The 13,444-nt window shown below is 42.8% G+C and overlaps 1 protein-coding gene across 1 annotated transcript in view; it reads right to left on the minus strand.

Annotated features, from left to right (window-relative positions):
- Window positions 1-3,179: 3,179 nt before the first annotated feature.
- The window catches only part of LOC114866514 (potassium/sodium hyperpolarization-activated cyclic nucleotide-gated channel 1), a 42,167-nt gene continuing 31,902 nt past the window's right edge, over window positions 3,180-13,444 (minus strand). The window contains exons 7-8 of the mRNA XM_029168361.3: window positions 11,349-11,513; window positions 3,180-5,688 (exon numbers count right to left, since the gene is read on the minus strand). Coding sequence (XP_029024194.1) covers window positions 4,565-5,688; window positions 11,349-11,513 — 1,289 coding nt within the window. The 3' untranslated portion in view covers window positions 3,180-4,564. The remainder of the gene's footprint in view (window positions 5,689-11,348; window positions 11,514-13,444) is intronic.

The following is a 13,444-nucleotide window of genomic DNA, read 5'->3' on the forward strand; positions in this document are numbered from 1 at the left end:
CTAGTAAACACCAAATCCTGTAGCCGCGCGACAGTTGCTCTCCAACCCATTAGAGCTCTTGTGGCGTAATGAGTATTACAATAGCTCATAAAGCCCTTGATGAATGAAAAAGTGTTGTCAGATAAATCAGAGGTTATGAATACGTTCATTAAAATATCCTAATGGGAAAGTCATTACTTTTCAGAGTCATTACTTCGACACGATGTGTAATTGCAGGCAAGCTGGGCTACAACACACATGTATAACCGCAGGCTTCGGTTCTGTGATTCCTCTGAAACCGAACTCAAGACACTGCTGGTCCAGTGAGGCTGCAGCCTAAACCTGTAACCTCATTTTAGTGCTATTTGAAAGGAGATAACGCCCACTAATCCCAACCGCAGACATGCGCGTCTGGAAGAAACGGCAAATCCTGACTCAACAATGTGCGAGGACTAGTGACAGCTGAAGGAAAGGAAATGGGATGAGAGCGTTGACAGGTGCAACCTGCAAGTTCAACCTACTGCACGGCTTTATTCACAACCACCTGGTATATGCATCAAAGTACTATGAATGAATCTGTGAAAATAAAAGGTTTTGATTAAGAAATAATAACATCTTGTATTTGATTAGATTAGATGTTATGACTACATGTAAAGTGAAAGGTCATCAATAATCCTTTGTCTGCTTTGTATGAACTAGAGAGAAAGAGGAAGTTAGCTCTGACTGCTCTGCTTTATTAAAATAATAAGATGGACTGTAGTTCCATTAGCGGTGGATCAGCAGCTAATAAGGGTATTTATTCATCCTAATAATCTTGTCAGTAATTAAGCAGAAGTTGGATAATTTTACCAGTTTAGTGGAAGATGAATGGACGTCCTTTGTTCCCGCTGGAAAGGAGTGCATCACTGTACAGTATCCTGCAGTGAAAGACTTGCTGCTTCTGGTCGCACTTTGCAGGATCTCTCCCAAACTCTGTGTTGCTGTTAATTACAAACTCATACTGTACATGCATAGAAACTAGAATCTGGTCACTTAATGTAATGTCTGGGGTGAGAAAGGTATGTTTGAATTATGATTTTGTGACTTATGTGGAACTGAAGATATTTATTATGAATACCTGCCATCAGATAATCTCTCTGAGCCTCTGGATCGCTGCTTCATCTCTGAAATCATCTCCATTTGATCAAAATGTAAATGACTGCAGTGGCTGCCTCCAAACGCAGAACGACAGAAATGAGGAAAACAGAAAACAACACACTTTTTTTTTTAAATGACAATATGTCGTTTATTTTCTATATTTTAAAGGTTTATTATTTACAAACAAAATAAACAAAACAAATCAAAAAGATTTTTTGACAAACACTGTTTGTCTGCATATTGTTGTAAGAAAGTTTACATTTACCTTTCTTTCGTCTGTATCAAGTAACCAACTGGTTTTGTCTAAGCCTCGGATTACGTGAATGAGCGGATCTGTGAGTGTGGTTGGAGAGGACCGAGCGCCTCCCTCCACCTCGTAAACGTATGAAACCTGTGGTCATCAGAACCAAAAACAAGGTTTGGTCAGTCCTCTCTGGGCATTAGTCTCACTCCTTTTTGCATCTGTTGAGTTTTCCCCAAACCAACAAAACAAACAAAAATAAATAAATATACAAACACATGTGCTGGTTTGTTGAGAGTCTCTATACTGCTAATATGGATTCTTTATTAGTTTGTGTCATACATCACCGTTAATGCCCATTCCAGTATGTTAGTTGTGATTGGTATAGTGAAGAAAGCACATAGTTGGGAAGCTCTCCCTCCGAAGGCAAGTATCAAAAACAGCACAAACTAACAGTGCCGCTATCCATCTCCACTGTGCACTAGTTCCTATAGACTATGGCATATTCACGATTAAGCGCTCTCTGTTGTAAATGGAACACCACCTCCCCTCACATATAGCAGAACCTCGTTCAGGATCGGGGCAGCACGTTTTCACGGGGATATTGCTCACGTTCTACCTCATTCGACACCTAACGCAGCCAAAAAAAGGTTTTCGTTCAAAATCACTTGTAAATCAGAAAGTGCAGTTTAAAACAAAGACAATGACGTAAAATGTTTTGCTTTGGCCAGTTTTCTTCCACGCGCCGTTGCTCATCAGTGGCTAGCTCTAAAGAAAGGTATAAAGGTGCTCCCAGTTTGTACAATGTCTCAATGAGCGTGCTATTACTGCAAGTCTAAAGGTTACACTTTTTAAAACTGTACACCACCTCATTAAATACTCTATATAGCTCGACTGAGGATGTCGGAAAATAAAACCTGCCGCTAGGAGATCACGTTGTCAGTAAAGATACCAATTCAATGAACTGAGACATTTGGCCGTCGCCGCCGCTCGCTCCTCACTTAGTCCCGTCTAAAAACACTGAGACATAGAACACGTAGAGTATAGTTAAGCATGAACGCGCAGCTGTGTGCACAAGTGCTCCCCGAACGCACCGAGCTCGCACTCGTAACGAAAGGAAGGACCATGGCTATAGTTTAGGCACAAATACTTAAGAATGTCCATGTGAAGAGTCGATGCTTCTGTTCACACACGTACGTATAACGTCTAGGCCGACAGACAGCGAACAAAACAGAATCTAACAGTACATTTAAACGTCAACATTTGAGATAGTATCTTTTTAAGTATTTGTGACAGTGCATGCTTCCATGACATTGGTGGGTGGACTGTATCGGTACACTATGGACACAAGCTGTAGCAAAGACTTCTTTTAACATCTTAGTCAGGGCTTAGTCATTTTGAACCCATCCTGTCAATTACAAGTCTAGACTGAAACATTAATACACAACCCATACAGTATGTGAGTTCCTGTAGTTTTAGAATATTCTGCCTTGACTTCACTTTCTTGTTTCACATCAGTCCAGTCAGTTCATAGTGACTAAGCCCATGTGTTAGATCTACATGAGACTGAAACCTTAATGCAAACCAGCATTTTCGCACAATTACCTTCAGCAACGTCAAAACATCTAATGGTGAAAACGTGACTGGATACCTGATGGGTTTTTTTTTTCTTTTTTTGTTCTGTTCCTTTTTTTTTTTTTTCAAAGATGTTGAAAATCTCATTTTAGGCTTTTCAACTACAGTCATTGTGATATAACAGCGTACAGTACAGTTCGACTCAAGAAGCAGGTGCGCAGTGAGCTTAGATGTTTAGATTCTTTAAAAAAAAAAACGGTGCAATAATTAGGTAGAAAAACGTGAGCCTCATTTTTGGTCATTTTTTTAAAAAAAAGTAAACTTCTCACACAAGCCAAAGAATCTTTCTTAAAATCCTCAGCTGTTCTGGGAAATGAGGCGATAGAAAATACACACTTTTGTCTTAGAAACCAGGATGTCTTAGAAACCAGGCTGTGTGTCGATAAATATTGTGAATGTTCACCGGACGTGCAACATTCAAGGAGATCTATACAGAGAGGGTTTGTTAAATGTCGTCCAATCAGGCGTTTCTCAGCATCGAGTAGTGCTAGCTATTGCATTAAGGTTTGTTTATCTCTTATGAAACATGTTTTTTTGTCACTTAACCTCTGTCGTATAGATGATATCTAGGTTCCTGATAGAAGTAAGACATTGTTATGATAGAGAATGCACCACACAGTATCTGTAAATACTAGCTCTACAAAACTATTTACAGCACACATATAGGTAATCTTTATGTCACAGTCTATTGCATAATGGTGATAATCTTTAGTTTATAAATATTATAAATATACACAGAATTTTTAAGCAACATTACATAACATCTCAGCCATCTGAAATTAGAAGTAGAAAACAACAGCATCCATCCGTGTCTTTTTCCACACGCCACTGTCCTTGAAAATAAACAGAAAGCAGCATTTCTATTATCTATTCCCTTTGGACCCATAACACTGTCATGGTTTGTACGTGTGCCACTGTGGGGATCGAGTGGCTCTGCAGACTGGTTCCCGTTGCTCGGAGCAACATAACACTTAGCAGTATTCGTGTCGATTTCTGAATGAGTGTTCAGGACATTTGTGTGAGATCGGTGTGTGCTTTTTAAGGTTATTAGAGAGCTTGCATTTATTACTCCACAGTGATGCCTAAAGCTGCTTAACAGGTGAAGGGGATCGTTTTCCTCTCCCCCCCCCCCCTTCCCCCGTGGTACAAAACAAAGTAGTCATTGTCAGAATCATTGTATATATTTGTCTCTATCTCTCAGTAAGGAAGACTCATGTTTATACTACAGCTTTTTAAATTGCCACTGCCAAATATTGTAGTTGGATTTGAAACGCGCACACGCTCACTTACAAAGTCACATGCACACGCGCACCATCAGAAATCCATCCATATGGCATAAAAGAAAAGACATATCTATATAATATACATTCTTAAGTTTAGGGAGACAATGTGTCTAAAATATAATACAAGGGACTGTATGTACAGGATAGCTATGAGGTTATATTAGAAGAAATCTGAGAGAACCAAAAAACGCTGAAGTTCCTCCTTTTTATCTTTTTTTTGTTTTATATCATTTTAAAAAATGAATTCTAACATTGTTAAATGTAAAAAATCAAAAGGGTTAAAATGGGATCATAAATTTGATGCAAAGCGCATTTTGTCTTGCTCAGTCTCTGTACTACTCAGGACAGAATCTCTCCTAGATCCGGGGGATTCCCTGTGCTGGGTTGACGACGATGATGATGGCGATGGCGACGCCGCCGCCGCGGCAGCAGCAGCAGCGGCGGCGGCTGTGGCTGTGCGCACCGGGGGCAATGCTCCTGACGACATCTGGCGGAATAAATTAACCCGCTGGGGCACTGTGGTGCGGATGCCGCTCTGCAGATTCATTCCCTGGATCGTTGTCGGTGGCGCAATGGAGGCCAGAGAGTCTCCTGAGGCTGGGTGTGCTCTGGGCCCCAGAGATGTGTCATGTGGCAGTGATGGTTGGGAGGCCGATAAGTGTCGGACGTCTCGACTCAGACTGCCTGACTGAAGAGCTTGTGTGCTCTTATGGATGTCTGCCCTTTGAGGTGAAGGGACCTGCTGCTGAGGCGACGACTGCTGCTGCGACTGCTGCTGCGACTGCTGCGACTGCGGCTGCGCTGGAGCAGCTCCAGCTGACGACGCGGCAGGCTGCTGAGCGGTCTGCTGCTGCGTGGACAGAGACGCTTGGCCAATGGGCTGCTGTATGAGCGACAGCTGGGAGGCCGTGGGCGAGCCGTACTGGAAGCTCCGGCTGGCCAGCGGGGTCTGTATGGGTGGGCTACACATGGCAGCTGTGAAGGAGCAGGGCGACATCATCGCGCCCTGCTGCTGCGGGTTGGTGGAGGAATTGAGGTTGCCGTGTGAAACGCTGGGAGCGGGGTACACCCCCTGCGCCGCCGCAACGGCAGCAGCTGCAGCAGCTGGCATCATGCGGGCAGCGGACGCGTTGGCGATGGCTGAAGCACTGTAGGTCATGGGTACAGAGGACTGCTGGAGCTGATTGGTGCCAAAGGCAGTGGCGAAGGGCGGCTGGGCTGGCGAGTTAATGATCGAGTTTCCTGACATTGGCGTTGAGTTCATCCCGGTGACCGACTGCTTGCGGTCCACCATCATCACCATCTCCCGGTCCTGGCGAATAATCTGCTTCAATAACTCGTTCTCCTGTGTGTTGAAAACGCCGGCGTTCAGATCCTTCTGGAACTTCTGCAGCAGCAAGGAGTTCTTCTTCCCTGTGGGGATGCAGTCAGGAGAGATGAGCGAGTACAGCCATGGCAAAGTTTGGTTGCACTACACCACAGGAAAAGGGCAGGAATGAGGACGGCAGTAAAAGATGCAGCTTGTACACGTTGGACATTTTAGAGATTGGTGCTGAATCTATATATTTTATTGCAGTCATTTAAACCATTTTTTTAATCTTACAAGCTGCACATTTTCACGTCCGCTGAGACTTTCCATATTGAACATGAGCTTTTATAGACATTGAATGGTGATGACTATGGGAAATACATGAGCAAAGGACAAATGTGACATGATAGCGGAGACTGTGAAGGTGCCAATGTGGACGGTGAAACACAGGAATACTGATGAGTTGGACCCACACATCAAGTCACATTCTATTTAATCACAATAACCACTTGGCTCAAAGACATCACAAGGACCTCTATTCAAACAAAAAAGAAAGAAAACAAGCAAAACGATGCAGCTACAATTACTATCGCACTATTGTACTGTACCACACCAGGTAATAGACATGAGATAAAACTATTCATCTTACCACAAAATGCTTGTATACTGTATGCATCAAGCATTTTATTAAATCCAATGCACTGTTTATCATAATAAAATTAACCACTAATATCTCAATGGCATAAATAAACAGTTTTGTAATAGTGCTTCTCTTAAAGGGCACTTTAAGCCCACAGGCCTGGAAACCTTGCCCAGCCTGTCACAAGTCATGGACTGTGATAATAAAGACCTGACAGGGTTTTTTGTGGAGTTCAGAGTTTGGAAGCAGAACTGTGGTAAAATGCTAAACGACCCTACAATCAAGGATATTGTCCTGAAACTGCTGTTATATAACAATGAGACTATGACATTGGCCAAATTTTGGACGATGCATTTCCCTGCAATCGCCGTCGACCTTGTGCATCGACATGTTTTGTTATGTGTCTGTAAAGAAGACCGAGTGGACTTTTAGCGCCGAAGGCTTTTGCTACTCTCAATCAATCATTAGACTGTGTCCCCGAGGGTAAAGCCTTTCTCTTCAGAGTTCACCCTTCGCAGCGTTTACTTGGATGGCTTTCTCCTCTCAAGGCTGCCAGCAAGTCGTGCATTCAGCTATAAAACAGGGCTTTCACAGCTGTAGCAGTTGGAAATGGATTAATGATGTGTTCCGAAGCCAATTCCTCAAAATCAAGCTCTCCATTTGATGATGTTCGCTACTACAGGGTTGGCTAGAACCACACACGACAGCGGGACTGCATCTAGCTTACAACTAGAACCACACACTGATAGATTGTTGGTAACTTACAAGGCTAGTTTCATAGCATTTTTAAAGCTGATGGGGTTAAACACTGTAGATTGGGAAAAACAACACACAGTCATAATTGTTTTTTTTCTACTGCTGAAAGTTCTGAAAGTTGCGGTAACTGCAGAATCCATCATTGACGTAGCCCATGTCAAACATTCTAACCTTGGGCGTCAGTCATGTTAAACTTCACTGCGGTAAACGGAGAACAGATTTACAGTTTACGGTTACGGTTTACCTCGTTCTGTCGGTGGCTTCATCATTAGCATTGAAATCACATCTTCTGTCTCTAGCTCTTTTATCATAGGCTCTAAATGATCTTTGAGGTCTCTCTTCACTTGGCATCGACTACATGGAAGCTGATATTTTGACTACGGCAGCAGAAACTGCCATCAGAAAAAAATGTATTGAAAGAATAAAGGATATAGTAGAAGTGTATTGAATTGACTGTGCAGCATGTACTGTAGAAAAATCCAATTTAATCAATTATTGCTCTGACTGTAAAATGAAACTCATCTTGCACTTTTTTACGGTGAAACTATAGATAAAACAAATTTGAATTGAAAGCAAATGGACACACGACAAAATCGTATGCTTCCCCATCTGGTCATTTCTGAACTCACCGGCTAAATACAGTTACATTAGCTATAAAGACTGGAGGAAGTCTGAATAGTAAATTAAAATACCACTAAAAAGCTAAATGATGACTAAATAAAAAATTGCAAAAACCATAAAGATGTTCTTCTCTATAAAAGGAAAGATAAGATTTAAATTAGAAATAAGAAATCAGAAATGGGCCAATTTACCATTTGAAAATAATTTTCTTTCATAGTACAATAGAAGATTTCTGTAATTCTATATTTCTAATTTGAAATAAGACAAAAAGTAATTTGCCCATATCTGAATCTTTTAAAACATACTCAAAGCCAACAAACAAAAAGCAGAACACAAACACCAAAATGTTAACATCATATAAATAATGAAGGCTGTTTTAAAAAAACAAAAAAGACAAAAACAAAACAAAGACACCAATTTTGCGATGCATTCAAGGCTTCAAGGAAATTAGACTTTTCAATTTGGATATTTTTTGTTTTTGGTTATCACTTCATGATATTTTTTTTTTGACTGAAACAAATATGAGGAAATAAAATTTTGCCCTCCACACATGATTGTAGCTCTGCATTTGAATAAATAAACCAAAAACACGATTAGTGACGGTAAAGGCTAAATTTGTTCCCATAATATTTACAGACAATCAGAAACAAACATTTTTACACAGGTGGAAACATGACTAAATATAAATGAAATGGCGGTTGTGTGTACAACATAAACTTTGTGTGACATTGCATTAGTAAAGGTTTTACTAAATTGCAGACATGATCTGATTTGTGAATATGCTTTGAACATAGTTCAAAGACTAGATTAAAATGCCACACCTATAGAAGTGAATGTGTTCAGAATCCAGTTGATTATTCAACTGGGGGAAAATAATAATAACAAAAAACATGACATGTAAAACTGCGTGAGATTTCTTTGTTTCCTTGATTGTCTTAGCTGTGGACATTTTGAATGAGTCCATCAAAACATCTGCAGGACTAGAGTGAGTGACGTGAGTTACCGATGCAGGAATCAAACAGATGTAACTCTTGGAGGATAAGTTTGAGACCAAATCCATAATAAGACCAAATCTATAAGTCAATTAGTCCCTGGTGCAATATTGGAATTGGAATAAAGTGTTTACCTGATGCCTACTCGTCGGCCAGGACACTCTTGAAAACGAGATGTGCTCGTCTCAAGACGGACTCCTGGTCAAATAGTTTTTAGATAGATAAAAAATAATGTCAAATGTGCAACACGTTAGCAAAGTTATTTTTTTTTCTTTCCTTTTTTAGAGCAAGACAAGCATGTAACCAAATGCAGATCATATATAGAGACGATACAACCAGCACAGATCATGACAAGGTTTCTTCCCTCGTATGAGACACAACCCCCTTCATGGTTTTCTGAAAGGACGGGTTGAATCACTCTGTGAGGTGTCGGATTGTTTAACACATAGCTGTGGGGCTTATACTGGAGGTCTTTTATAAAAAAGGGCAAATGTACAGTAGGTTAGTAGTGGAGAGGTTAAAGGGCATAAAGTATGTAGGAGAGGGCACGGTGGGAACTTCAGACACATCACTACAGGGCAAACTATGTAAAATGCAACATTGTCTCCTGTGAATTACATTCATATGCAACTAATCCCCAGTTACTATTCCTTTTCTGTAAGTGTGTGTGTACAGTAGGTGCTGAGGGTTGTGTGGATGGAGGCTAGAAAGATAGTTTCTGTCCTGGATTATGCCTCGAATGACTTATGTGAATGCAGACAAACATTACAGACAAGACGGCGTCCTACGCTTAACTTGACAGGGAACAGCTGGACTGGTTAAGCTGTGAGTTGTGATATTATCCAGTTGTTCAGTAAATAGTTGCATCTGAGAGTAATCCTGAGGAGAACCGGTTGCAACAACAGCTTCACATGTGCTGCCGGACTCCGACTTGGTTCAAGTGTTCCTTGTCAGCTGTTGGTACTAACTCAATGTTGAGTCAACACTTGGGCTCGCAAAGCAATTCAATACTGACGTGCCTCTGTGTCGGCAAAATAATACACAAATACAAAGCCATGACAAAGAAAAGAACAATAACAGAAAAGTAGATGCACACTGGAAGCGTACCACTGATATGAGACAACATCGGCACACTTTAACTGCAGAATATTTGATTTGTGTGTTATGCTCTTATTCTGTCTGATAATAATGACGCCCTCGCACCTGTAAATGTAAAAGGTGGCATCATTAACTTGCTGTATAATCATTAGTAGTGTTCATTAGCATTTATCCAGATAATCCTTATAATATTCTAGAATTTGGAGATGTTGGACTAAGGATGTACAGTAGCTGCATTAGGTTCTAGGTCCAATACTGGGTTGTTGGACAGGTCATCTGATTTATAAATGCACTTAGGCACAAGAGTCAAGACACATGTGATCCTATGAGAGGGTGATGGTCCTTTAAAGGTTTGGAGCTGTGGCGATGCTGGATGTTGCAGAGTTGGAAATATAATCAGTTTATTCTATCACACAGTTGGAGCGATGACACCGTCACGTTCGCACGGAACGTTTTAAATGCCAGTGTCCTGCTGTTCTACATTAAAACCTAATCAGTCAGAAAGCAAACAAGGTCTCATTAAAGCAAAGTCTATCTGCAGAGGAATCTTTGGGAACAGCACAGTGTTTTAGCCAATCTCTGTTTAAAATACTGCTTTATATTTCATGGTTTTATCTAGTGGGAAGTCTGATTAAATGCGATTCATGTTCAGCCTGAGTGATCTCTCCACTTGACATAAGGACTGTAGTAGTACATGTGCAATTCAGACATGATCAGCACATAATTACAGGTGTCGTCATCCGCGTAAAGTCTCTCATCTTTGTTTCCATGTTAACAGTGATGTGCAAATGAAATCCAGTGTGCCTGCATTTATATTCTTGATTAAACACAGAATTATTTTGCCAAAACATTATCATTTGAAAACACAGAACATAGTTATGATGCAGCCAAACATAAGCAAAGACACAGGCTTACTGAAAACATATAATCATGTGTCTTTTTTCCATAAGTAGAGGGAGACCGTGCAGCATTAGGGTCAGAATAACCAATTAATGCCCTGTTTGTTACATACATGTGCCCCTTTTTTGAACTGTAGCAAATGAGGGTGTGAGCCGTCACTTATTCAGGTCCTAGTGTCAGTGAGGATAAGCAAGCATTGCTCGTAAGGAACATGTCCCTGCGTGGTGTGGAGCTCTACTGGACCTGGGGGGTGTCCTGCCCGTGCTCCGTGCTTTTTTTTTTTTTCCAGGGTTTGTGTCGGGTGGCTTTTGGAGAGCTCTGACATGGGGTGGGGTGCTGCTCATACCCAGGAGTTCAGATGAGTAGAAACGGGGCCAGACACATGCATGTAAGGTTAGCTTCCATCCACTCGCTGGCATCCAGTGGGGGGGTCAAGGGCAAACCAACAAGGGGGCGACCTGACTCCCTCCCGGACAGCGGCATGCACTGCCTTCCAGTTAATCCAACCACAAAACATCAGATTGGGTTCTTTAGAAGGATTAATGCTGGCTATAACAAATTCTCTTTGATGTTATTTAGGGGAAAGAAATTAATAAATTAAACGGAAGCATACAAGTTCATGCAGCACAAGATGGCAGACACAATGCTTTTATGAAGAAAGGAGGCAAACAAATACTGATATAGACAAGACAAGGCACGATGACAGGCAAGAGGTTCGACCAGTCTGACAGGACAGATAGATGAGGGCGGGTCTTACCGATGCGGTCCAGTCGGTCGATGGCGACGGTTTCGAACGCGCGCCGCATCATGGGGTACTCCTCCAGGACCTCGTTGAAGTGGTCGACGGACAGCGAGAAGAGGCGGCAGTAGGTGTCGGCGCGCACGCTGGCCGTCCGCCGCCCCTTGGTGAGCAGGCAGATCTCTGCGACGGGGGGGGAGACAGAGGGCGGCGGCGTCAGAACAACAGCGTACGACGAGTAGCGGAGAGCGACACTAAGGGAAGCATGCCGCTCATTAGGGATTAGCATAGAGATTAGCCTTGAGTGGTAAAAGGTGCAGCAGGTAATATGAACGTAAGGGAAGTAAGAGCCCATCAGCAGCACAGTCACAGTGATCCTAGTTCCTCATGCTGGTCATGATTGACAGGTGTCAGTAGCACAGAAGAAACAGAAGCTAGTAACACATGTCATGTGAGTGAATGTATTCAGACTTTTTCTCTCCAGTGGTTGATAATTCCAATAAATCTTATCTATAAATCTAACTCTCGATGATGAATCTCCTGTCACATAGCGGTGGAAAAGACACATTCGAACCCTGACTCAGCCCAAGTCGGAGCGTGTGACTCATGTTCGTAAGTGTCCGCTTCACGGGGGGTTCGTTCTTATTTGAGGTTGCATATGACTCTGCATGTAAATCTGGCCCTTAGCGTGGCCTTTTTTCTGCTCAGCCGCTTCCAAGCGTTGCCAACGCGGCTCCGCTTCTGCCCACATTTGCACTTCTGTCCAGTCTACATCACAACATCCGTCGTCATTAAGTCGTTAAATGTTAACCGGTCGTGCTGTGATCTTTCTTGGTTCGGCGATGAGCTGTCATGGAAATAGGGCCCGGAGTGTGCAAGATGTGAGCGCAGCGCACTCAAGCTGTGAGTGTGAATAAGGTGTGAGTAGTGTTATGATGGAAAAGCTGCATTTAAGTGCTACCTCTGCTCACAAAGAAGACAAAAGGGAAAGCCACAAGTCCTATTAGATGTAATTTCACAAAGGGGGGAGGAGGAGACGGTGACTGGCGTGACTGTGCAGGAAACGGCTCGGGGTCAAGGAAAGGTAACATGAGTCCATGGCTCTGCCTGCACCAAACCCGACGCGTACATAGATGCCGCATAGATTTTGGAACCTCACAATTAAAATGAACATATTCTCCCTTAAGCACTGCAGCATTTTTTAATTAGAATTTTTCAATCTTGGAACGAGCGCCTACTGCAAATGCAGCCAGTGAAGTCACACTAGGTCAGAACCGATGTACCCGGGTAAGAAAGCCACAGTTGTTTACTACTCGAAGCATTATATCTTATAGCTTCTGTTGCAGAATCCATTCAGAATCCAAAATTAAGAAATGAAAGTCTCTGCCGGTTGCCTGGCAACATGAAGATGTCAGCAAAAGTCCGTACATAAGCGTGATTTGTCACTTTTATTACCTTGGACTACAGAGCAAAGTGTAATTGAGCCTTATTGATGCTGTGAGGCAGAGCGATTTGTCTTTTGGACAGACGGCACGTTTGGGCCTTCTTTTAAAGACCTGCTCTCTCCTCATCCGGCGGTGTAAGACACAGCGGCGTTCTCATGCTCAACGCGCGTGACGCCGAGGCGGCCGGAATTCATCACTGTCCGGTGAGACCTGCGATGAAAGGCCGGGATCGCGTGCTATTGTTTCGCGTGCGCGACGCGTCCAGGCTGCGGCCCGCGGCGTCCTGAAGGACAGGCTGCAGCCTCTTCACCCTTCAGCCATCTGGCAGAAGGTACCAGGCTTTGAAGACATCGCTGTTCTTAAGCTGCACGGATGCTTAGCAGCTTGGGCGCCATATGGTCGACGAGAAGTCACACTTTGCTTCCACAAAATATTGAGCTTGAACCGTTTTCCCCTGCTTCCAGTTTTTAATGCAATTTGCCACTGAAGCTGGATGTTGAAGCCACCTGACAAATAAAAGCCACGGGGCCATTTACAGCGGCAGCCTACCTGACGGGCCTCATGGTTTTTTAATGTGCAGCTCTTTCATAGCGTACGGCGGTGCGGTGGTGCTGGCAGCTCGTGGGGTCAAAGCTGCCAAGCAGTGGTACAGTGTGGTGCTCCTGTGCC

Source organism: Betta splendens, chromosome 12 (assembly GCF_900634795.4).
Source record: "Betta splendens chromosome 12, fBetSpl5.4, whole genome shotgun sequence".
In the NCBI taxonomy this organism is placed as follows: domain Eukaryota; kingdom Metazoa; phylum Chordata; class Actinopteri; order Anabantiformes; family Osphronemidae; genus Betta; species Betta splendens.